This window comes from Myotis yumanensis, unplaced genomic scaffold, assembly GCF_028538775.1.
Source record: "Myotis yumanensis isolate MYYU_CA2020_CCGP unplaced genomic scaffold, mMyoYum1.0.hap1 SCAF_1, whole genome shotgun sequence".
In the NCBI taxonomy this organism is placed as follows: Eukaryota; Metazoa; Chordata; class Mammalia; order Chiroptera; family Vespertilionidae; genus Myotis; species Myotis yumanensis.
In genome coordinates, this window is record NW_027223752.1 from 27,031,883 (window position 1) to 27,058,454 (window position 26,572).

Genomic DNA, 26,572 nt, shown 5'->3' on the forward strand with positions numbered 1-26,572 from the left:
TGAGGTTCCACTTTCCCTAACCTATTCTTAGCGAGGGAACTTGGACCTTCCAGCTGATCCCAGACATGGCTGCCGTTCCTTCAAGGTGGCTGAAGGAGCCTCCCTGGTGCTGGGCATGTCGACAGCTGTGGTTGGAGGGACTCTATGGAAATGTTGTGATAATAATGATTAATAAAAAGCAGATAAACACCCTGTGTGGCTGGCCAGCCTGGGAAGCCATCCATTAGATCTGTCATTCATTAGAGATGGGGGTGGGGGCAGTGCTCAGCTTAAGCAAACCTTCTGTAAATTGTAGGCTGCGGGCACTGACATTTGATAAATTATTCTTCATAATCCACCGTTGGCTGTCATAAATCTAATCTTTCAACGTTCCTCATCTTAATAACTTGTGCAATCTCACAGGGTGACGTTGACTATGTCTCTGCCTGTGACAGAGATCTCTAGGGTAGAAGCAACCAAAGACCCCAGACAGTACAGTGTGAAGCTGGGTAACCCCACAGCCAGGGCAGCCCAAGCAGATATCCCCTGGGTGATCAGAGTACAGAGGTCATGAGCCGTACTTGGAGCCATGAAGGCCTAGAGGTCAAGTTCACAGACCATGCCAGGGCTGAGAGACAGTTGGTGCCAGGACTCAGACCTGGGGCAGAATGGGGCAGGCTAGCCCTATACCCTCCCTGTAAGCGTGCTCCCATGAGGACCTACCACCGCTCCTTGAACTTGAGTTTGGGTTGATATGAGGGATGTCAGGATACCTTTGCTCTGCAGAGCCTGAATGGTCAACCATGGGTAATTCCTTACAGATGCATGTTTGTTGCCCCTAGAGGGCTCTTATGTGATTCTCAACTTTCTTTTGAAGTTAGGTAGAGGAGATATAACTGCCCCCATTTTAAAGAGAGGAACATATTTGCTAAAGGTCATTTGTTTATTCATCTGTCAAGTGTGTATTGAGTTGCTAATATGTGCCAGGCTCTGTGCTAGTCTCCTGGGGCTCAATGGGGAGCAAGTCCAAATTGAGTACAGCCACCACCCTCTGGGGTCACTACTGGAACATGAAGTCCAGTGAGGAGACAGGAATTAATCAAGTAACCACAGACAAACATAAAATGGCCAACTCTGATAAATGCTATGAAAAGAGAGGTAGCTGATACTCTGAAGAACCTGTCTTCAGAGGATTAAACCTGGGCAGGGAAGACTTCCCTGAGGAGGTGTCAAAGAGCTGAGATCTGAAGGGCGAGGAGTCAGTTACCTTGCTGCAGAAATCAAGGACACGCCGTCCAGGCAGAGGGAACAGCTCACATGAAGTATAAATGAAAGGAATAAGATAGGGCAACAGGAGAGAGTCAGAAAGAAGATGTCCAGCAACTCCCAACCCAGATTCCAGAACGGCTCTCCAGGTCTCCCCCAGGGGAGGGCTCCTCACCCATAGCTCTGCCCATGGGAGAGAGCCCGGCCACAGAGGCTCACAGCCATTTCTGGTGAGGCCCAGGAATTCTCAAAGCTGATAAGCTCACCCAGTCACAAAACCCCAAAGGCCTTTGTGCAACAATCTGCAGATGTCCCTACACTCAAAAACATAGGAAGAGAGGCAATAAAGCAGAAACATCCTTTGCCATCCGGACAGACTTCCTTATGTCCTGGGAGGTGGCAAGATACCACACAGCAAATGAGCCTAGGCTATGTTCCCGTGCTTCAGAGCCCCACACGAGAGAGTTCAGGTACCAGAGCCCACAGTCTTTCTGGAACACCTGTACAGTTTTCTCACAGTAAGAAGTTTTCCAGGTGCACTTTGCAAGTGATAACAGCAGGGCCCAAAGATTTTTTTATGTATTTTTTTATTGATTTCAGAGAGGAGAGAAAAACATCAATGATGACAATCACTGATCGGCTGCCTCCTACAGGCCCCCCGACTGGAGATCGAGCCCGCTACCCGGGGCTTGTGCCCTGACCAGGAATCAACCCATGACCTCCTGGTTCATAGGTCAACACTCAACCCCTGAGCCACACTGGCCTGGCAAGGGTCTAGGGATTTTAAAGGGAGGTAAGCCCAGACTTCCTGGCTCTATTGGGAAGATAATGCCCACATTTGGGGGAAAGCAGCCACACTACTGGCTTGACCAGCAAAGAGGAGCAGTGGTTAAGAACACCAACTCCACCACCAGCGGCTCCACCTGCCAACATCCAGCATGTGGCAAACTACTTCTCTAATAACCACCCCCCCCTGGTAGGGGTCTTGCAAATGTTAAAGGACATTAAGCATCTAGAGCAGAGGGCAGTCCACCATAGCCCGGGGACCAAATCCAGACCACCACCTATTTTTGTACAGCCCAAGAGCTAAGAATGCTTTTCACATTTTTAAGTGTTTAAAACAATCAAAAGAATAGCATTTTGTGACATGTGAAATTATATGAAATGCAGTTTCCCTGTCCATGAAGCAAGTTTTATTGGGATACAGCACGCTCATTCATCACCCGTGGTCTATGCCTGCTCTCATCCTGCAGTGGCAGGGTTCAGCAGTTGTGACAGAGTGTGTGGTCTGCAAAACCTAAAATACTGACTATCTGGCCCTGTGGGAGGCAGAAAAATGGCCCCCTCCATGATGTCCATGTCCTTAACCCCAAAGGTGTGACTAAGGGAAGGCTCTGGAAATGGAGAGAGAACCCTGGATTAGCATGTGGGCCCAACATAATCACAGGGACCTTATCAAACGGAGGCAGGAAGGTCAGAGCAGAGATATGAGAAAGGAAGCAGAAGTGAAAGGGTGAGAGGGAGGAACGTAAAGGGGGTAGAGAGGGAGAGAGAGACAGAGAAAGAGAGGAAGAGGGAGGGAGGGAGGAAGCAAGAAAGAGAGAGAGTGAGCTTTAAAGATTACACTGCTGGCTTTGATGATGAAGGAGGGGTCACAACTAAGGAACGGAGGCAACCTCTAGAACAGTGGTTCTCAACCTTCTGGCCCTTTAAATACAGTTCCTCATGTTGTGACCCAACCATAAAATTATTTTCGTTGCTACTTCATAACTGTAATGTTGATACTGTTATGAATCGTAATGTAAATATCTGATATGCAGGATGGTCGCCAAAGGGGTCGCGACCCACAGGTTGAGAACCGCTGCTCTAGAAGCTAGAAAAGACCAGGACAGAGATTCTCCCCTAGAGCTTCTAGAACAGTGATTCTCAACCTTGGCTGCACATTAGAATCACCTGGGAATCTTTTTAAAATCCTGATTTCTGGGCCTCATCCTCCGGAAATTCTGTTTCTTTGTTATGGGGTGGGGCCACAACATGAGTAACAAAGAAACAGAATTTCCGGAGGATGAGGCCCAGAAATCAGGATTTTAAAAAGATTCCCAGGTGATTCTAATGTGCAGCCAAGGTTGACAACCACTGCTCTAGAAGGCGTGCCGCCCAGCCAACACCTGAATTTTTGAACTTCTGACCCACAAAATGGGAAGATAACAAATGTGTGTTTTTTTAAGGCACTAAATTTGTGGTAATTTGTAACAGCAGCAATAGGAACCTATTATAGGCCCTTTACAGGAAACGGTGGCTGACCCCTGTAGAGCATTAGTGTAACACTCTTAGTATATGTCTGTTTTTATGCTTTTGCTGTACTTCCCAGGGCAGTGGTGAGACTACAAAGCTGAGGAACAAGACAAGGGACGCACAAGCCGCGTGGGGAACACAGGACAAGTGTGAACCCCAAGATGTGGCACCAGGAAAGTATATCCAGGCTTCCATTCTGCTGTGCCAGGCCCCCGTTTCCCCTCCCAGGGTAAGCGGCCCTTTGCTCCCCTGGCTGCCTCTACACAGCGTTCCTTCCCAGCCCCCAGGTCAAATCCAAAAACCTGCTTGGCTGTAATGACCTTCCCCCAGTGTCTCTTCCCCAGGAGCCCAGTGTCCTCTTAAGCTTCACACAGAACCACCAGTCTCAGTTCACACACCAAAGAAGAGCAGCGGGGCCCATGAGGGATTTCTTATCACAGAGATGGTGACACAGGTGACTCGAAGGAACTGCCCCAGCTGTTAAAGCAACAGTCTCTCCTCCAAAGCCAGTTACAGGGACATGGACACACACACACACACTCATTCCTGATGACTTTCTTAAATAACCGGAAACCAGGAACCCAATGGGGCTCCAGCCTACCACTGTTGAACCCCAAATTTCTCTGTACCACGTGGACTCTCCAACCTTCTGTGACCACCAACCCACCCGTCCTACTGGAAGGAGAGAGGGGGCCACTGTGCAAACCCCAGCCCTGTAAAAAAAAATCCTTCCCCAAACTGCTAGCAGGATAACCTGTTAGCACACTTGCCCCCACTCCCCCTTAGTGCTGTGGTCATTTCTGAGGTTGTCCCCCACTGTTCATGCCAGAAGCCTGGGAGTCGATCATGGCACCTCCTTCTCCCTCAGCCCCTCCCCATTTAATTCGTCTTTGACCTTAGTCTCCAAAATACGTATGTCCACTCCTCACCTGAGCCACCATCACCTCTTGCCTGGAGGACCACAAAGCCTGTTCATTGGTCTCCTGGTTCCACCCATTCCTTGTAAAAGCCATTACAGCCTGGACACGCCGTTCTCTGCGTGGAACCTATCAGTGGCTGCAACCTGGATCTCCTGAACATGCCCGGTACCCTCTCCAGCCTCAGCTTTCAGTGTCTCTCTGCCCTGCCACCACCACCCCCTTTCTGTCCCACCCCGAGGCCTCCACATTCTCTCTTTTCTCTGCCCCACCCTCCCCTCCCCTAACTATCCCCTGGTCTCAGCTTAACCACCACTTCCTCAGAAGGGCCACTCGGGCTGCCCCAAACTCAGAGCACCCTATACTTTTCCCCATGGCATTTATCACAAGCGTCATTAAATTTTCCTTGTTCTGATGGCTTGTGCAACATCTGCCTTCCCCTACAACTAGATCATAAGCACCATGAGGGCAGCCTGGCCACCCCCGTAACACCCAGGGCCACACAATAGAAGCTCAATAAACATCTGCTGAGTCAACACATGAATCAACAAGTGATTGGTGAGGTCCCAAAGGGAGAAAGGCTTCGGAGGCCCAGACACACAGGAGCCCCTGCCTGCAGGACAGCCAAGCTGTGCTCCCAGCCGATCACCTGCCCCCACCTGGGCATAAGGCTCCAATGCTTCCAGCTCCAGGCCCAGGAGGCACAGGCCCCTCTGGTCCCCCTCAAGTTCAGACACCTCCCTGAGGTGCCGCCTGCCAGCGATGACATCCTCAGCCTGCCTCCACCTCTCAGCTCAGGCACTACACCTGCCCAGAATGCCCTCTCCATGCCCTTTTGCTGCTTCCCCTGTCCACAGCCCTCGCACCCTGCTTGGGTCTCCCCTCCTCCAGGAAGCCCTAACTCCCCCTCTTGCAACCCTACTTGTGGATTCCCAAAAGCTATAGCCCAAACCTCAGATGACTTTCTCTCACCTGATGTTGACCTCTTGTTGTCTATAGCCCATTCTGTACTTAAGATGCAAGCTCCTCGGAGATGTCAGAGGGTGTCATGAATACGGCAGCCCACCCAGTACCTTCCTCAGACTCTCTCACCCCATTCATACTACTCTGAGTAAGGGGACGGGGTGCTGGTCCCACCTCTGCCACCAACCAGCCTCTTTGGGTCTTAATTCCTCACATGTGACAGGAGGGTATTGGGGTACGTGACCCCTGACAGCCCTCCTAACTCTATGACCCTATAACTCTTACCTTCCATACCACACTCCCCAACTGGGCCCCAGCCCAGCCCAACTTTCCTCTATACACATGTGAACCCATACATGCACACTCACCTGGCATCAGCTTACCCTCCCTAGTGACAAACACATGCTCACACACATGTACACACACCGGGAGTCACCTCCAGAGTGGCACAGGCCAGGCCACTGAGGGGCTCTCCTGGATACAGGGCCTCCCGAGGCAGAAATCACCAGGGAAGCCTGGCCTGGGATGTCGTCTTGTTCCCGAAGCTCCATGAATAAAGAAGCAGGCACAGCTGGCCTATTCATAATCAGCATAAAAAATTGATTAGCCCTTTCCAGATTAAACATTATTGTTTCAACGATGAACATAAATCAGGCCGACGTGGAGGGCCTGCCTCCCCCTGCTGCGTCAGGGAGATAGCGAGTGGGGGCAGCGGATAGAGGGGCTCCTCCTGGAGAAGGGCGCAGCGATAAGAAGCTACACAGGAGAGCAGACCACCCTCCCTCTCTTCACCAGCCCAGCCTGCGCCCACAGGGGCAGCACCTTCCCCAGAGGTGAGATGGAGGAGGAGAGCCCAGCAACCCACACTTCTAAGAGCACCTCCTCAACCATCATCTCATTGGCTCTTAGGCAACACGGGGCCAGGGCCAGCCCCAGGCATAAGGGGGGTGGCAGACTGGTATGATGTCAGAGGAAAGAACATGGCCCTCAGAGGCAGGCTGGGTCTCACAGGCCCATCACCCTGGCCCTGAACCCGGCCCCTCCCCTCCGTAAAGCGGCCTCTGTAATTGAAGCATGTTTTTCTCTGTAGTCAGACAATACTCAGGTCCAGTTCCCAGCTGAGGCACTGTCTTGCTGTGTGATCCTGAATAAGTTACTCAGTGTCTCTGAGTCTATTTCTACATCTGGAAAAAAATCGGGAAAGGAATACCTACCTTGCTGAGCTGTTAAGAGGCCTCAATGAGACCTTGTGTTTGAAAACATCTAACTTGTTCTAGGGACACTTAGTAAATATTCAGTTCCTTGACCTGCTGGGGTTCTCCATCTGCCTGTTCTGCCTCCCACCAGGAATGCGGGGCGAGGCCCTTAGCTGCAAGAGTAAAGCTGTGAACAGCACTGGGCTCCTTACAGAGAGCAGTGGAACGCAGGGGTCGGGAGCGCAGGTTCTGGACTCGGCCTGGCTTTTGCTCCTGACTCTGCCTTGTCCTATCTGTGCGACCTCAGGCATGGCACTCAGCCTCTCTGGCCTTGGCTTGCTCCTCTGTAAAATGGGAACAATAGGACTTCCCCTCACAGGGCAGCTGTGAGGTTCATGGGAGATGATGCCTGCAAAGTAACACCAGTGAGCACAACCCTTAGCCCTACCTCCTGCTCCATCAGCCTGACTCGCAATTCCCAGTATTTGCACCTGTAGCTGCAGAATTAACAGCCCTCAGGAACATGCTACTTGAGGAGTTAGGAGGTTGGTGTATAAACACCCTACCTTCTCCCTTGGCCCTTGGGTGGGGGATCATCCTAAGCCTTCCCGTCCCTGGACCACTTCCCAGTTCCCCCCCTGGCAGCACCTGAGCATCCCACAAAACCACTTTCACTGGAATCCTTGTCTGGAGCCATCTTCTGGGAGAGCCCAACTAGGATGAGCACTTCTCCTGCCGTGAGCACTCAGTCAAGGTTGGGAATCGCGTTCACTGTGAAACAGGGCAGGCCTGAGACTCCTTCCATCATCGCTCCTACTCCAGCCCTTCCCAGTAAAGACAACCCTCTGGCTCACACGGAGAAGCATCAGAAACCACTGCCATCACATCCACCTGCCCACACCAACCCAGCCCCGAGCAGCCTGCAGGAGACCCACTCCTCTCTCCCTGCGCCAGGGAAGGAAGGCCACGAGTCCATTCAAGGAGAAGATGAGGGCCTGCTGCCGCTCTCGCAGTACCGAGGGCATGGGGTCAGGGCTGCCCCTTCAAGAGCAGTGCTGTGCCATCTGTCCTTTGGTTTGTGTCCAGCCTGAGACACTTGCTCTGAGCTCCAGCGGGATGGGTGTCGGGGTGGGGGGGGTGGAGATTGGCCCTGCCCAGCTCCAGGAGACAGCTAAGAAAGGCTCCATCTGCCAGGTATGAATGATAACAAGAGGCTCCTCGCATGGCTCCTGCCTTGGGCCCCTCCATCCATCCTGCATTGTTGGCTGACTGTGCCCAAAATGTCTATTCTTCAGTCTTGGGGGCTTATACACACATGCTCAGAGGATTAGCTGACCTGACTTAATACTACTTCTTAGACCCAGAGCCTGTGATGACTCCCTAAAGCCTGCTCATCAAGACCCACTGCCTATAGCCAGGGTATTGCCCCCCAGAGACCAGCCCCAGCTAGCAGCTGCCTGGCAGGCGGGTTGGGGACTTAGGCAAAAGAGCTCAAAACCGGTTCTGTTTCTTTTAGCTGCGTGACGTTGGCTGTTACTTAACCTCTCAGGCCTCTACTCCCTCACTTGGAAAACTGGGATGGTAAAATCTACCAACCCTGCAGAATGATTGTAAGAGTTAGAAACAATATCTGTAAAACATCCAGCAATGTGTACTACAAGCAAGCACCAAATAAGCAGAAACTGTAACATTATTATCCACTGACATGAACACGGATGGTTTTTCCGCCTTACCCATCTTTTTGCCTTTTTCTGCCTTGCTGTTTCCTAACGCTAACTGTGGGGACTACATGAGAGGGGTCCCATCTCCTCACGCTGGTCTGAGAATGGACATCTGTACGTGTTTCCCAGGGCGGCCCTAACAAATTGCCACTCACTGGGTGGCTTCAAACAACAGAAATGTATTGTCTCGTGGTTCTGAGGGCTGGAAGTCTGGAATCGAGGTGTTGGCAGGCCCGTGTCCTCTGAAGGTCTGGGATTTGCTATCTGCCAGGCACTGCACTTTCAATGAGTTACACCTTTGCAACCTCATCACAGTCCTATCAATGCGAAGGTTCTATTAGCATGCCTGTTTAGACAGGAGAGAACTATGGCTCAGAAAGAACTAATAATACATTTGGTTTGGTGCAAGGCTCTCTGACTCCAAGCCCATTTTATACCCTTCATGCCAGACTGCCTCAGAAATGATCCTTTCACTCCTTCTGGAAGCCAGACCCTGCCCTTGCCCTTAGCCCAGGGGTGGGCAAACTTTTTGACTCGAGGGCCACAATGGGTTCTTAAACTGGACCGGAGGGCCGGAACAAAAGCATGGATGGAGTGTTTGTGTGAACTAATATAAATTCAAAGTAAACATCATTACATAAAAGGGTACAGTCTTTTTTTTTTTTAGTTTTATTCATTTCAAACGGGCCAGATCCGGCCCGAGGGCCGTAGTTTGCCCACGGCTGCCTTAGCCCATAGTTTAGAGAGTCCCAGTCATGCCCTCACATGGCCCTCCACAGGCTCCTATGAGAATGCCCCAAGGAACAATGCAACCAAGACCTGGGCAGAGCTGGCTCCTGAGGACTTTAGGCTCATAAAACCACAACGTCCTGCATCAGTAACAATCTATTACTGAGCAACTTGTGTGCTGGGCCCTGTGCGGTGCTCTGAGGGAACCCCGGGATGAGTGGGCGGAGACCTGCCATCCTGAGAACATAAATTGAGCATTGAGAGAATCAGAAAGCCAGGCTGAAGCAAGAGGACCACCCGTGGGTCCAGGCCAGTGCTTGGCCGGGAGGTCAGGGAAGGCTGGCCGGGGACAGGAGCTCAAAGGAGCTCATCAATTCAACTCATCCACATTTATTAACATCTACCACGTGCAGAACCCACACTGGGACCCACGAGATTCAAAATGAGGAAGCAACCAACCTCAGTGCATGAGAGCTGCAGCAGGAGACAGAAGTGCCCTGGACACGAAAGAGCCATTAATCCTGCCTGGGGTCATGAGGAGCCAGGAGAGACAAAGTTACCAAAAACGGTCCCTCAGTTTCCCATCTGTAAGAGAATAGTGCCTATTGCAGAGGGTTTTAGTGAGAAGCTGATTCACGTGAACTTGTAAACAGGGCCCGACACCTGGCAAGCATTCAGAGTGTGCATGTGTTGTTGTTGTTAGACCTGGAGTTTAAAAGATGAGAAAGAGTCCAGCCAATGTGGCTCAGTGGTTGATCAATGACCTATGAACCAGGAGGTCACAGTTCGACTCCCGGTGAGGGCGTGTGGCCAGTAGGGGGCATGCAGGAGACAGCTGACCAATGATTCTCTCTCATCATTGTTTCTATCTCTCTCTCCCTTTCCCTTCCTCTTCTAAATCAATATAAATATATATTTTTTTAAAGATGAGAAGGCGTCTGATGAGCAAAGAAGGGAAGCAGGCTCATGGAGTGAAGTCCTGTGCGGCCAGGGTGGCGCTGAGTGACGAGTGGAAAAGGCACGAGGCTGCAAAGAAAGGGCGAGCAGCTCCAGGTCACTCTCTGGGTGCCTATTCCGCGGGCACGATGGAGATACACCTGGAGCTGTGCAGATTCATCCAGAAGCCACAGAGCACCTGACAGAAGGGCACTCAGAGACTGGAGCAGGAGCCCCGCAGGGCAGGGGGTGCAGAGCCTGAGGGAGGGCAGCGCTCAGGGTGGGGCTGGGCCAGGGGGGCCTGGGGAAGAACCAGTGGCCACGGGCCTCAGTCTCCTCCAGTGACTAATGCTTTCTGCCATCCATCTCCACTCCTTAAATTACCATTTATGACCAAAATCGCTCTCTCGTAATTGATTAAAATCTCCTTTTGATGTTTGGCATTACTGGAGAGAAGTTGTTTTTTTATTCTTCATTATGTTTTTAATATAAATGTATTTTTTATTGAGAACTGCTGGGAAGGCCGGATGAGACCAAGTCAGGAGGAAAGGTCATCTCTCTCCCTCATCCCCAGGCCTCCCACACAGCTTTGTGGCCAGAGGCTCCTCCCGTTCCCTAAACACTCCCAAGGTAGCCTTTTCAGGGACTCTCTAGGGCAGTGATGGCGAACCTTTTGAGCTTGGCGTGTCAGCATTTTGAAAAACCCTAACTTAACTCTGGTGCCGTGTCACATATAGACATTTTTTGATATTTGGAACCACAGTAAAACAAAAACTTATATTTTTGATATTTATTTTATATATGTAAATGCCATTTAACAAAGAAAAATCAACCAAAAAAATGAGTTCGCGTGTCACCTCTGACACGGGTGTCATAGGTTCGCCATCACTGCTCTAGGGAGACATAGAAACTAGGTGCCAGAACAAGCAAAGATGCTGAGGATGAAAGGAAGCAAATCCACAGACAGCTGAAGCCCTTGAGGAGGTCCTCAGCCCAGGCCAGTGGGGCAGCCCGGGGGGGGTGGGGGGGGGGGGGGGGTTTGAGCCAGCCTGGACCAGGCCCTTTCCAGTGTGGGAAAATAGGGACCCCCGGGGACTGGCAGAGTGCCTGGCACAGAGGAGGGCTCAATAGATATTTGTGAGTGAATAAGAAGGCAGAAAGGACTGTGAGGGCTTGGAGGCACGTGTCACCAGGGCAGGGAAAGCGTTCTGCTAGCCACAGGCCCCATGGGTGGAATTGGCCCTTCTGTCCTAAGCACTTTCCTAGCCCTAGTCCAACCCAGGGCACGTTCATCCCTGCTTATGCCCCACCCCCAGCTCCTCCAGGACAAGGGAAGCTGAGAGCAGCTGCCATCCTGCAAGTGAGAACGGCTGGGTGGGTCCTGACATAACACAGCCACCATGACCCTTGGCACCCAGGGCTCTTCCTCCACCCTCCTCCTCCATGGAGTCAGCCCTGGGAACCAAGAACACAAAGCAGGTGTTGCTGATGGACCTCTGGAAACCACAGATGTCAAAACTGCTTGGAGGAGCTGCCAGCAGCCCCCCAAGATGAGGATCATGGGAAGGAAGCAGGGGATGTCCAGAAGCCAGGGAAGCCCATGGAGGTTTCTAACAGTGGAAGGGAAGGAGCTGCCACTGGATGGAATGCTGGGGACCCATGAGGGAGGGGAAGAAAAAGGAGGATGGTTCTGACAAAATAGTAGTATCTGGAACAGAGAACTGAACCAGGTATCAGAAAACCTGGTTAAAGATCCAACTCTACCGTTCATAGTCTCTCAGAACCTTAGTTCCTCCCACAGAAAAAGCACCCAGCATAACACAGCAATAATGGCTAATGTTTGCTCACCATTTGATCTGATCTGTGCCAGGCATGCTCTATGTGCTCCACATCCATTAACTTATTTATCCCCTGCAGCAGGTTCGGTTATTATCCCAATCTTACAGATGAGGAAACTGAGACAGAAGATAAGAAACATCCCCAAGGTCACAAAGCTAATAAAGCAACAAACAATTTGGCTCCGGCCCACCTCAGAGGGTCAATATGAATGAAGCCTGAAGGTCACATGGACACAGGACCAAGGATACAAATGTGTAATCCTGACCAACGGCTGTGTGGGGAACCATGAGGGCTAATGTTATGTACGGACTTGGCTGGGTCACAGTGCCCAGATATTTGGTCAAACATTATTCTGATGTTTCTATAAGATGTTTTTGGATGTGATTTACAAGTAAATCCGTGGACTTTGAAAAAAGCAGATTGCCCTTCATAATGTGGGTGGGCCTCATCCAATCAGTTGAAGGCCTGAATAGAACCCAAAACTGACCTCCTGGAGCAAGAGGGAATTCTGCCAGCAGACAGCCTTCGGACTTGAAGGGCAATATCAGCTCTTCCTGAGTCTCCAGTCGGATGGCCCACTCTGAAGTCATGACTTGCCAGTCTTCATAAATGAATTCCTTAAAATCAATCAGTCTCTCTCTTTGTTTATTTGCCATACACACACACACACACACACACACACACACACACACATCCTGTTGGCTCTTTTTTCTCTAATAGAAGAATGAAATACAGCTCTGGTAGAGCTGCCACAGCCTAGAGCAGTGGTCAGCAAACTGCGGCTCGGCAAACTGCAGCTCTCGAGCCACATGCGGCTCTTTGGCCCCTTGAGTGTGGCTCTTCCACAAAATACCGACTTCTGCACATGGGCCACAAAGTTTCAATCGCACTGTACGTGCGCGCCCACACGTGGTATTTTGTGGAAGAGCCACACTCAAGGGGCCAAAGAGCCGCATGTGGCTCGAGAGCCACAGTTTGCCGACCACTGGCCTAGAGGAAGGAATGCCTAGAGGGGCCACCTTCTCCTAGTTCTCACAAAGTTCTCCAGCAGAGGCCCTGTGTGCGGACCTACAGAGATGATAAGGGTCACCCCAGAGTTTTCCATCACTATCTATGCCAGGGGTGAGGAATGTCAGGCCCTCGAAACCATTTGGTCAGGCCCTGCCAAGGCATCAAGAGTGAGTTAATTAAATGGCTGACTAAATATAGCAGGCTAATTTTTAAGTTGATAATTTTGTATGACCTACAAATGATGTTATAAATATCCAAATGGCCCTTGGCAGAAAAAAGGTTCCCCACCCCTGATCTATGCCCGCCATCCTGTTCCTGGCCCCGAGGCCTCCACAAAAGCCCCTGCTCCAGTCTCTGCACTGCCCTCCCAGTGCTCCCACCACCAGCAGCCCCTTGCACAGGCCAGGTGGCCTCCTGCCACACCTCCCACCGTCCACCTTTGCTCCTGCTAGTCCTGATGCCATGAGTATCTTTTCTCTGCCACTCCGCCAAGTTTGATAAACAATTGGTGTTCTTGGAGGAAGGGCTTCTTTTTGTCTTTTCTAAACTTTTGCTTATACCTTGACTGAAACAAGACAAAAATGTCAGCCTTCACCTGTACCTACAGGTTCATATGAAACAACAGGGTATACAGTCTGATGCATGATAGTTCTCTTCTGCATTTTCATAGCCACTCTGGTCAAATGGTGCATCAAGAATACTGAGCCCCTACAACACCCAGCACTGCCCTTGGGTAGTATTGGAAGTTACAAAACAAAGTCAAGTCTAGATCCCCACCCCATGAGAGAGCTCAAGGGTAAAAGACTAAGGAAACATGTTTCAGAGTACGCAAGTCAAATCCTGATATCCCACCATTAGTACAAGCAGTGCCCCTAACAAAGATATTTTTATGTTCCACTCCAGTAGCTGACCTCATTTCCTTGGGTTCTTCATAGAATCTCCAAGCTAGAAAGAACCTTATCTGATACAACTATATTCCAGAACAATAAACAAAACTGAATCTTATTTACTAAAATGTATTGTAGTGATATTGGACTTTCCGTATGTGTTGGGGAAGAAGAAAAGATGGAGGGATATGTTGTGTCCATGACCAAAGATAACTGTACCAGTGCAGTCGACAATTCTATCATCTCTTCCGAAATCCCCCTGTAACTCCTATCCCCAAGCTCTCCACCAAAGCACAAACCTCCCGCCTCCACCTTCCCCACCTATAAAGGATGAGCTCATGTCCCATATTACTAAATCTGTCCCACTCCATCCTACTTAGCTCAGATCCTTCTCCAAATCTTCCTCTTCCTCAGGCTCACGTTATGAAAAGAACATTCAAAGACCCTTCATAATGTGACTTCAGCCCCAACTTTGCAACCTCAGCTCCACAAATTCTAGTCAACAAGACCATTCGCCATGCACTCTCTGTGCTTCATGCTTTCCTGTGCCTGCACCTTTGCTTAGCCCATCTCATTAATCATTACTCAGTAATCCTTTCCTCCAACCTCCATCTCCTCTCGTCTCACTCATCCTTGAAAGCCTGGGTCAAATGCCACCTGCTCCAAAAAGCCTCCATCCACCCAAATGTAACCTCTCCCTCTCCTTGTCCCATTCCTACTCCCCCTCCACACACACACACTCCCTTTCTCTCTTGCAAACTCCATGGGTACTTATATGGCCAGGTATTATAGTGATGAATGTACTTCTCAATGACCCCAGACTACAGGGGACAGAAGTAGGTCCTGGCTGTACCCACAGCTTTCAGCACTGTGCCCTTTTCACTAAATGCCAGTTGTTTGTATAACAAAGAGAGACAAGAAATGGAAGAATGAAGGGAAAGGTGCTGAACCACAGAACTACAGGCTGAGTCTGGATGGGGACCTCAGAAGATGCCTAACCCAGATGGGGAAGGTGTAAGGATGGGTAGAACTCTACCAGGCCTTCCAGCTCAGAGCCAAATGGCCAACGGCCTCATGGCTTAGGCCTGTGTCTGTCCCACTCAGGGTGCAGAGGTGTCAGCCTGGGCTCCTTCCACAGCATGGACCATACCCAGGAGTAGAAAGAACCTGAGCCTCATCCACCCGTCAAGGCTCCCCACAGCAGCAGGGAAGGCCCAGATCCTAAACACCCCTCCCTGATTCTCAGGCTCAGGCGCCATCTGCTGGCCAAGGTCAGCACCGCACCTGGACCCGCAGCCCCAAGGGCAGTCAGGAGACCAAGACTGAGACCATCCCCAACCCACTTCAGACCCAGGTCACTTTTGAAGCTGCAGAAACGACCACACCTCCTAGAGTTCAGGCTCCTGATTGCTTCCCAGGACCTGTCCTTCCAAACGTAAGCCTAGCATTCAAAAGAAAAAGTAAAAAGTAAGATTCTTTCTGGTAACACTAGCTGAGAAACTTCTAAGACACACACACACAAACACACAGAAAACTGATTTCCAAAAGGATTTCTGCCAGACAGTTTTGTTACATAGAAGACAAAGCACTGGCCTGGGTATCAGAAGATCTGAGGTCTTGCTATGGCTCACAGGCCCCTCCCTTAGCTCTGTGGTTCCTGCCCCCAGCCGCACACTTCCTGCCCACGCCAATCCTTGTGCCAGGATGGTATCCCCTCACTTGCCCTCACCTCTACACTGCTCACACTGGCTGCAGCCCAGGGACTTGGACTGATCCTGAACCGACTGTAAATCATGCAACTTCACTCTCACCCCCCACTCCCATGTGTGGACACGTCTCAGGGCCAGCCCTATCCGCCTGGGACAGGGATTGGTCTGAGAGCACTAGTGACCCTTTAAGGTCGCTGCTAATGGGAGGGTCCCGAGAGGCATAGCTGTGACCAACCAGCCCAGGCTGGAATATACCAGCCTAGAGCCACCTGTCCCTCTTTCCAGTCTGAGATCTAGGGATGCTACGCTGTTTTTGAGTTCCAGGTAACCTCAGAGCTCATCCAAGGACTCCAGATCAGCTTCCGTTAACCACTCTCCTGAAACCAGGGAGGAAATGGACCTTCCCACTGAGGGTCCCAGGGCAGTCATGGAGCCCAGGGTCAGAGGGGCTGCTCAAACATCTTCCTGGGGGGAGAGCTGCTCCCTGAGAAGTGTCACAGGAGGGACTGAGGAGGAGGGAAGTGCAAAGTGAGTGACTTTCCCCGCCCTCCACCCCCACACCCACCTACCCTGCTCCCCGCACAGCCCCTTTCCCCTCCCTCCACCCACAGACTGAGAAAGTGTGTCACAGGGAACAAATGCCATCTTCCCGGGTGGGAGGAGGAGGAGGAATGGGAGGGAAGGCTTTGTGTGCCTGTGGGGGTCGGGGTAAGAAACCAGAGGTTTCTGAGCTTCCCAGCTGTGAGGGACGCCCCCACAGAACCGTGACCTTGTCATCAGCTGCCCTTTCTCAGAGGGCTCAAGACAACCCATGGGGCAGAGCTACAGGCCACCACACTCAGGACTACTTGGCCAGGTGGCCTGGAGAAGAGGCCCTGAAGATGCAGGTGAAATCTTCCAACCCCAAACATCCTTTGGCCGGCTGGGTGGGTCCACCATGACTGCTGACACCCCAAACTTCTCACCTCGCTTCATCATGGCTTAGAGAGCCACTGACCTGCTCTAGCCTCCCTCCTGTCCCTCGTTCGTCCATTGGTTTATTAAACAAACGCTAGCACCTACTATATACCAGATACTGTTCTGGGGCTGTAGGTACAGGGTAAAAGGACCGTCAGGGTCTTTATCCACAGACAAGTCGACCTCCAAGGGTTAATCTGCTAGCTTTCCTCCCTCGCAGCCACCCGCACAGAGCTGCCACATGCCAGCAATGATGCTCTTCACACTGTTATTATAGTGATTTATTTAGTTTTAATTTGGGGGTGAATCTCGTGCTATAGGAAGCAGGAAGCCAAGAGTCTTGGCAAGAAGCAAAGCCATGCATGAGCCTGCACGGTGCCAATCCTGTCCCCTCTGCCAGGGGTCCCTCCATCCTAACCCTGCTCCTCCCAGCCTGCAATCTGCTCCTGACCCCAGCCCTAAATTGGGGTTCACCTTCGCTCAATCTCCCTCATGTTCCTCAGTGGGAAAGAAATCCAGAAGGTTTCTATGCTCCCCCTGCTGTGTGATCCAGGCCCACTCTAGGCCAGTGGGACCTCTTTGGCTGGATGCTGGGCATCCGATACCAGCTCTACATTCAGGGACAAATAGCCAGGCCCACGCCATGCAGACCAAAGAAATGGAACAGTTGGTCTTTATGAAGCCTCTGCCCCGACTCTCCATCCCGAGAAGCTGTCCCTCATTCGTCCAATGGTTCATTAAACAAACACTGGCACCCGCTGTAAATACAGAGTAAAAGGACCATAAGGATATTCTCCCCAAAGACTTTAGTGCCTGCAGTGGAACCTCCTAGATATAACTAACCAAGCCACAAGGTGCATGAGTAGAGGAAGCAACGTTGTGCAGAGATCACAGACGATTTCACAGGAGAGCTGGGCTTTGGTCAGGACACTCAGCACTGTGCCTGGCATTTGGCAGATGGGTGGATAGATGGATGAATGGTCTAGAAACACAAGGACTCCCTTGACAGGGAGAGGATGGGGTAAGACATTGCAGGCAGACAGAAGACCATGCATAGGCACTGAGGGCTAAGGGTACATGGTGGGTATGAGTAGTAACTAGCATTTGCCAAACACTTGCTCCAGGTCAGGGATGGCACAAACACACTTTATAGTCATTATCACGTCTAATCCTCACAGCAACCCTATGAGGAGAACACACTCTCCCATCTTGCAGATGAGGAAAGTGAGGAGCCAGATAAATAATTTGTGCATGGTCCACACTCCTGGCTCTAGAGCCCAAACTCTAAAGCCACTGTGCCTGACCCAGACTTAGTCATGAAATGGATGGGCAAGTTGAAAGTGGATGGGGTGGACCTGGCAAATGGGAGGCATCAAAGGCTGTAAACTCATCTCAGGAAAGGTATTAGCTGCTCAGGGCTTGACTTTAAGATTATTTTGCTCAAAACCAATTCTAGAAAACCCAAAGGATTCTCTATCAAAGAGGAGAATTGCAAACAGAGTAATAGGTGAAGGCGGAGAGGAAGTTTTTTTAGTAGAGATAGCTGAGGTACCCACAGGTTATAGCACACAATTTGTAGGGCTGGGCCTGACCCACAGCTCAGCAACCTGCAGACAGCTGCTCAAGCCCCTCCCTGTCCCCAGAAGCAAGACAACCAGAACAGGCCAGCGAGGGCCCGTGCCACTGTGCCCAGTTCAGGGTCCACACATCCTGCAGATCACTAGCATGAGTCCAAAGGAATGTCAACTGGGCTGTGGACAGAGAGACCCTTTGGCCCTTTCTCTGTTGCTCTAAGTGTCAGAATAAAGATCAGAAAAGTGAGGTTTGAGGAGGCAGGTTTTAGCCCTTAGGAGGAAGAACTTTTATAATTAGAGATGATTAACAAAAAAAGAGACCACCGAGGGCAGCATATGAGAGAATGAGCTTCCCGTCACTAGAGGTAATCAAGCAGAGGCTGATGGCTGCCTGACACAGATGTTCCGGGAAAGCCAATGCACCGAATGATTTGGACAGCCCGCTGACAGGATTAGAGAGCAGTATACTGGAATCACATATTAAAGTGCCCCTGGACATTTTACCTTAGCACCTAAGCCTCCATCCCTCTTCTGCAAAATGGGGTTAATGGCAGTACCTGCCGCATATGTTTGGGTGAGAATTAAGTGAGATAGTGCATGGAATGAGCACAGCACAGGTGTCGGCACATGAGAAACCCTCAATACTTGATAGATATTACTAGGTTGAACCAATCATATTAGGTTGCAGTAGAATATCACTCCTTTCATATGGTCCAACTAATATCTTTTACTGAGAAACACTGGTTCCTTCTAACCTCTTTGATCTGAGCACTGAAAGCTGCGTGAAGTGTGGTTCTGCACTAGTAGTGGGTCCTCAGCACCTGGCAGCGAGAATCTGCCAGGGCCTTTTCAAAAGCATACCGTCCCAGGACCCAGCCCTCCTGGCAGAGGCAGGTACCTCCTTGCCCAGGTCCTCGCGGATGACCTGGCTGACCTCTTGCATGCTGCTCTTCGGGGCCTGGCTGTGCAGCACCTTCAGTGTGCTGGTGTACTCCTGAGGCAGCAGGTAGTCCAAGGCTGCCAGATGCTGGCCCACCTTGATGAAGGTGCCCCGGTTGGCACAGCAGAGCTCACAGAGACGCCGGGCAGAACGGAGGTGCACCTGCAGGGAGAGAGGCCAAGACCAGAGAGGTGTGAGTGCACCCTGTCCAGTGGGCATCGACCCTCTGCCCCTCTGCTTGGAAACCCTGGTTTACCCTCAGAACACACACACACACACACACACACACACACAAAGACACACACACACACACACACCCCTTCATTCACCTCTTCTCTCAGTGTTCTCCTTCAATCATGGTACCCAGAGCAGTCAATTGCAACCTCATACCAAGGCTGGCCTTCTCATATGGCCGGATGCTTCCAATCTCCTTTCCATCAAACTTACCTGGTCTGGACCCCACTCCCTCAGAAATGGGTGTTTGTTCAAGGCTTCTAACCAAATCTCATCTACTAATGATTCATTCAAGGGTACATCGAGTTAATGCATTTGCCACCCAACCTTCAGACATATTAATAATACTATCTGTATGGAGACGTACAATTTATAAAACATGGTCATATACATTATTTCTCTTTGTTCTTATAGCAGCTCAGGGAGGCAGGTATTAGTATCTTTAAAGATAAGAAACTCAGATGGTTTGCTTATCAAGAAGTAGTTAATAATTTTTTTTAAGTGTAGAAAACACTCCAAACCTAGAGCTCTTTCAACTCAGCAAACTTTTGCAGTGATCTCATATTAACTGGAGCAAAAAGTTTCCTGGCACATGGAGCAGGCTGCCTAGGACAGGGCAGCCTTAACTTGCGGCCTGATGCCCACCTGTCCTTCCAGTGCTGGGAGGTGGGTATCAGCCCCCAGGGTGTGCATCCCCAGTCATCACCCAGCTCAGCTGAGGGTCTGGGAGCTCTGAGGGCCCTGCCTTCCTGGAGCTACAGCTTCTGAGGTAGGGTGGGCCCATGAGCACACAGAGAAGGCAAGGGAGTCCAGTGCCCTGTAGGAACCCTGTACCTCTTCTGCCCATGAAATCAACCAAGAGAGGGTGACCATCTATGATGGACTCACCCTCTCTTAAGTACTATGAAAGATGCTGACATAATTAAGTACATATTGGAGGCAATGAACCACATGAAGAGTTAAATAACAGTGGGCAACAAACATGGAAGAAATGTTGAAAAATCCCATATAATTAGTTGCCAAGTGAACCACACAGAAAACTATTACTTTAGAAATTAAGAAGAGAATAGTATAGCCTTGAACATCCTCATCCCAGCAGCAAGGCTATCTGCCCCCTCCCACTACAGCAGAGCAGATGCCACAGACTCCAGGCAGAGGCAGGACGTCCTTAAACCCTGAGGGACCCCCACTGCTGGTTCTGCTGGACACCTCTGCCTCCCAGCCCAAGGTACTCCCAGGGAAACCTGTGCACATGACTCCATTCCCCTGGGCAGAATCCTCCAGCCTTGATGTGGATACTAATCCAAGCTGGGCCATGGAGGAGCTTCTTTCCCAGATAGGAGATTATAGGGAAAAGAGAATTAAGGACTGACAGCACACTCTACGTGAATTAAAGGATTGTGAGGGGTGGGATAGATTCTCTCTTTTATATATATATTTTTTTTATTGACTTCTTAGACACAGAGGAAGAGAGAGGAGAGAGAAAGAAAGATGGATGTGAGAGTAAAACATCGATAGACTGCCTCCTGCACACCCCCACCTGGGGATCGAGCTGGCAACCCAGGCATGTGCCCTGACCGGGAATCGAACCGGCAACCTTTTGGTGCATGGGACAATGCCCAACCAACTGAGCCATACTGGCCAGGGCTCTTTTTTAAGAATTTGAGCATCTGCCCTGACCGGGTTGCGGTTGATCCCCAGTAGGGGGCATACAGGAGGCAACCGATGGATGATTCCCTCTCATCATTGATGTTTCTATCTCCCTCTCCCTCTCCCTTTCTCACTCTGGAATCAATAAAAACATATTAAAAGAATTTGGAACATAAGGTCAGTAGTGCGGTGGCTGGCCAAGGCCACGCTCAAATCCTTGTTCTAAGGAAGCAACAAAGAAGGTTAATACAGTCAAACATGGAACTGGGCACATCCTCACAATACAAGGGTCCAGGCTGTTATAAACAAACCAGAGGCCTGCAGGATTGGGCTGAAACCAGCTCTCGGAAATCCCCCAAGGGGTCCCGGATTGTGAGAGGGCGCAGGCCAGGTGAGGGACCCTACCAGTGCACAACTGGGGCCGGGAAGGGATGCAGGAGGTTGGCCAGCTGGGGAGGGACCGCGGGAGGGCTCCAAGGCGTGTCCAGCCCATCTCGCTCAGTCCCAATAGGCCAGACCCCAGCAGCAAGCTAACTTACCAGTTGGAGCGTCTGCCCCCTTGTGGTCAGTACACGTCATAGTGACTGGTCGACTGGTTGACTGTCTGCCCCCTGGTGGTCAGTGTACGGTCAACTGCCTGCCCCCTGGGGGTCAGTGCACGTCATAGTGAGCGGTTGAGCGGCCTTAGCACATCATTAGCATATTACGCTTTGATTGGTTGAACGGCTGACTGGTTGACTGGGCACTTCACATATTAGGCTTTTATTATATAGGATGACTTTTTGCAGCTCAAGTAATTGTCCCCCAATTCCAACCCAGCGGAGGAGAGGTCACATTATTCAACAGCAGAATATGAGGTGGCCAGAAAGGCATCCACAACCTATTAATTCTAAAGCAAGGTGTGACCAGAGCCCAGGTCCAGCCAGACGCTCCAGTGAGGCTGCCCTGGCACCCAGCAGCCACTCCCCACCCTAAGGAGGCCCACTCAGCCCCCACTCAAAGCTGTGCCAGGGTCAATACCAAATGGAACAGAGGATTGGAAAATAGGGTAAGGATACACACCCTTGTTGCCTCCCCTTGCAGTAAAGACATCAACCATTGTGCACTCACTGGGACTTACAGCAGGCTGAGTGCTGTGCCCTCTACCAGAGGGGAGACCTGACAGACATGTGGCAGTGGGATCCACCGTGGGAGCTCACAGATGGAAGGCCCAAAAAAGGCTGGAATCTGAGGAAAGGCTTGGCTACCGGCAGGAGAAGCGGGGTATGTGCCACTCATGAACAGATGCCTCTCAGCTCCAAATCAACCCTCTTTGCCCTGAACTGTGACATTGGAGCAGGACCCTGTGTCATTTCTCCTGCCAGATGGTGGCTTTGGGGCTTTGTCAACAGGGCTCTGGAGGGACAGTGGAGACCACAACAGAGCAAGGATTCTCCCTTGCTGGTCCCAATGCGCTGTCTTCAGCACAACAGCCAGCAGGTCAGTGGCTTGGGAGTGCCCACTTCAGTGGCCCTCACAGACCAGCCATCCCCAATAAATTTCTCCTCCACCTCGTGGGCCCCTCCCATGGAGCAGCTCAGACCCACACCCTCCAGCAAGTGTTCTGACTACCCAGCAGGCCTCTCCTGCACATCAGCTCCAGCCAATTTCTCCGCCACCAGGCAGGCTGCCCCCATGGACCACACCTTCCACCACATCGCCTCACCACCCAGGCAGCTCAGCTTTGCAGGTAGGAAGCCCTGGCTGAGTCTTCAGTTTTGTCCTGGTTCACTACCCCTCAGCCCTAGAGGGAGCAGCTGCTCTGTGCGTTTGCTACTTCTGTACCCTTAGAATCTTCTTTTACTCCTTTTAGGAGTAAATTACCTTTTACTAGTTAATGATCCTTTTTATTAAATTTTCCCCATTCAAATTATTGGCATGACTAGACTCTGGCTTATATAAAAGGTTAGCCCCTGAAACTGAATTTGAATAGATTAGGGTAAAAGAGGAGGGCATTTCAGAATGAGAGAACATAACCACATGCATCTGTGTGTGGGTATTCATGTGTATGGTGTGTGCGTTTGTGTGCATGTGTGCGGGTTTGTGTGTAAGGATGTGAGTGCATGCATGCATATGTGTGTGCATGTGTGTTTGTGTGCATTGTGCATGCATGTATGTGTGTTTGTGTACGTGTGCGCATGTGTATTAAACACTTTTACCATTTTCTTTTAACGATGCACAACTGCATTTGTCTGCCTTTGGCAGCCCTCAGAAAACATCAGTGTCACCCTGCCAAGCCTTTCCACCAGGGAACAGAGCCAGGGTTCTGCTGCCCCTCATCTATGGCATAAGACAGTCTCAGGTAGGGTGTCTCTTGGCACAAAGTGATGGTCACCTTCAGGATCGTGTCTAGGTAATGCTCTGCGTGGGTGACCTCTGGTGACACAAGCCCAGCTTCCTGACAAGCCCAGTCTACTGACTCACCAGGTACTTGGCACATCCGCCATTAGGGTAAATCATGTGTGTCCCCTGTTCGCTCTGTGTACCTCAGGGCAAGCCATGTGTCATAGTGTAGGTTGATGGTGACTATAGGTCTTACACTCACAAAGCCATCATCCATGGAAATGAGTCAGTATCTACTTGCTGCTCATATTTCAACTAAAGAGGTTCCAAAATCACCTTCAACCAGCTTCTAAATAAACACACACAGTCACATGAGGGTGAGGGACACTGCCACTCACCAAAAAATTAAAATCTCTTTTAAGGCCAAAAGACACCATTCTGAGTACCAGAGCAGGCCCTCTGCTCTCCCAGGTCCTTTCCAGCTCCAGCTCCTGCAGCTTCACTGTCCTTTGGGATCAGAAGGCAGGTAACACTCGGAATTTTAAGAATCTACTGATTCAGTGCAACCCTCTCCCCTTTTCAGCATCATTTAATTTGGTACCTTAAAGGGCTAAGCCTGCTGGGAGCAGGCATTCTCTCCTACCCAGGACCCGGTCCCTGACCATGCAAGTGTGCTCAGTGAGAGGCACAGCTTCCAGGATCTCCCAATCTCTGCATCCCCTTGAATCTGGTCCTTCATACGACGCATCTCTCTGAGCACTTACACAGGCATATATACCAGGAGGGACATGCAGGTAAATGAAAGTCAGTTTATAACAGTTCCATTCAACAGAACTTTCTGCAATGATGCAGGTGTTCTGTACCTGCACTGTCCAATATGCAGCCACTAGCTACATGGCCACAGTGGCCACTGAGCACTTAAAATGTGGCTAGTACGACTGAGGAACTGAATTTTTCATTTTATTCAAATTTAAATCATTTACATTAAAATTGACACATGTGGCTAGTGGCTACCATATTGGACAGCTCAGGTTTATAAATTAATAACAACTATCATAAATAAAGTCATTTTTTAAATTATTATTCATTTAAATTTTTAAAAAGTTACCCATTTCTCCCACCCTTGCCTCTTGCAACCTCCACATTGTTCTCTGTATCTGTAAGCTTGGTTTTGTTTTGTTTTGATTTGATTTGATTCTACACATAAAAGAGATCATACCATATTTGTCTCTCTGTGTCTGACTTATTTCACTTAGCATAATGCCCTCACCATCCATGTTAGTGCAAATGGCAAGATTTCATTCTTTTTTATGGCTGAGTAATATTCCACTGTGTTTATGTACCACATTTTCTTTAACCATTTATCCATTCATGGACACTTAGGTTGTTTCCATATCTTGGCTATTATAAATAATCCTGCAATGAACATAGGGATATTCATACATGTTTTCAAATTAGAGTTTTAATTTTCTTCAGATAAATACCAAGAAATAAAATTGCTGGGTCATAGGTAGTTCTATTTTAAATTTTTTTAGGAACTCCATACTGTTTTCCATAGTGGTTGCACCAATTTACCTTTATACCAACAGTGCACAAGATGTCTCTTTTCTCCACATCCTCACCAACACTTGGATAATCATTTATTTAGTGCCCCATTCTAAGTACTATTTCTGGCTTACAGTAAACATTCAAATATAGGTTGCAGTGGTTGTTATCATTTTTAAATCTGTACAATATCTCTGTAAAATGACCTTAATATGTATCTTTAAGGATGAAGAAATAATCCCAGAGAGGTTCAGTGGTATTCCCAAGGGCCCAGAGCCAGTATTTGGTGAATTATTGGTGTGCTCACCCAGGCGCCAGGAAGAAGCATCAGCTGAATTTCTCTGTGTACAAGCATTGTGGGGAGGCAAGGAAGTATAACCAGGGTCCTCAAGGGCCAAGGGCTTACCATGTAGACTGAGAGGTGCACATGCACCCATGGAACTAGAATCGCCAATGGCAGGCAGGAAAGGTACTGCTGAGCTCTCCCAGGCCTGCCAGGTGCTGGGGAGGGCACCAGGGTGGCCATGGAACTTGAATCAAGTCCAGGCGGTATAAAAGTCCAATGCAAACTGGCGTTGGTCTTGAATACAATAAGAGGGGATCATAAAACATAATGACTAATAGCTCTGGCTATGGAATCAAAAAGACCTGGGTTCAAATCCTGATTTCCTACTGACTTGCCATATAACCAGGGCCAAGTTGCTAAACCTTGGAGCCTCAGTTTCCTCATCAGTAAAAGGAAGAGAAAAGTGGTAACTGTGTTGACCAAATGAAGCAATGCATAAAAAAGCTTAGCACAGGCCCCAGCATATATATAATTAGTGCTCAATGAATGAATAGAGACAGAGGTGTGAGGGAATCAATCTTTCTTGAAAGCTGAAATTTAAAAAAAAAAAAAAAGAACTTGAGGCCCATCTACTCCCTGTACTTCGTTCAGTCGAACAAGTCTGGACCACAACCTAATAGACAGAAATAATAGTTAATTTCAAGCTGTGTCATTTAAATTGCAAAGCATCCGTGCATAAGAAGAGCTATAGAGGCCTATTCTAAATACACCAATTTCAGGTTCTCTTCCCCAAAGATCTCCCTACTTCTGCTACTACCCCAATACTGATCACCCATTTCCCCCTTAGACCTGAGTCCTGCCCTTACCCAGCACCTGGCTTCCCTGACTGGTTTGGGTGTGTCACTGCAGCGTACCCTCGCGGCAAGCCCCCTACTCCCCCATCCATCCCTGCCCAAAAAATAGCAGAAACAGCTGGCATGGTCTCCCTGCCCCTCCTCCAACTTCATTTTTACTCCCAGCTCAATAACTTGCCTTATGATTATCTCATTACCAATAACCTTGCTGTAATGAGTTTTAATCTGCCTTACATTAATTAAAAACACTCTCATTAGTCAACTTGGTTTGGGGTTTGGGAGGGGACAGTGAATAGCTAATAAGATCAACTTACTGTTGATTAGTTATTGATTGAGAGGGATGAAGCAAAGGCCTAAGGAGGGCAATTCTTGACTTGTGTCTAAATCCCAAGAGCAAGGGTCTCGGCCCCCAACCTTGGCAGAAAGTTACCAAAGTCAGACTGAATCAACGGGGCTCCCCATCAGAATGGGGCAATATCCCCAATAGGATTTAGGGGTGAGTATGAACAGAGAGGAAAGAGACAGTCAGACACACATATATATATACCCGCCACACACAGGAAGACTCAGTGAAGGAGAAGGTGACAGACAGATCCCAAAACAGAGAAGGACCTTTGATTAATTCTTCTAGTCAAAAACTCAAGGCCCGAAGGAATTAACTGAAATATTAACAGTGGCATCTCTGGGCTGTGAGATTACATGAGTATTTCTTTTTCCTTCTTTATAGGTTTTTCAGTATTTTCCAAATTTCTTTAAATTAAT

General features: G+C 49.7%; 1 protein-coding gene across 3 annotated transcripts in view; it reads right to left on the reverse strand.

Annotated features, from left to right (window-relative positions):
• Window positions 1-26,572, reverse strand: part of ADCK1 (aarF domain containing kinase 1) — a 118,904-nt gene that overhangs the window by 55,979 nt on the left and 36,353 nt on the right. For all 3 annotated transcript variants that reach the window (XM_070415842.1, XM_070415832.1, XM_070415823.1), the window contains exon 4: window positions 18,878-19,081. In XM_070415842.1, the coding sequence (XP_070271943.1) occupies window positions 18,878-19,081 (204 nt within the window). The remainder of the gene's footprint in view (window positions 1-18,877; window positions 19,082-26,572) is intronic.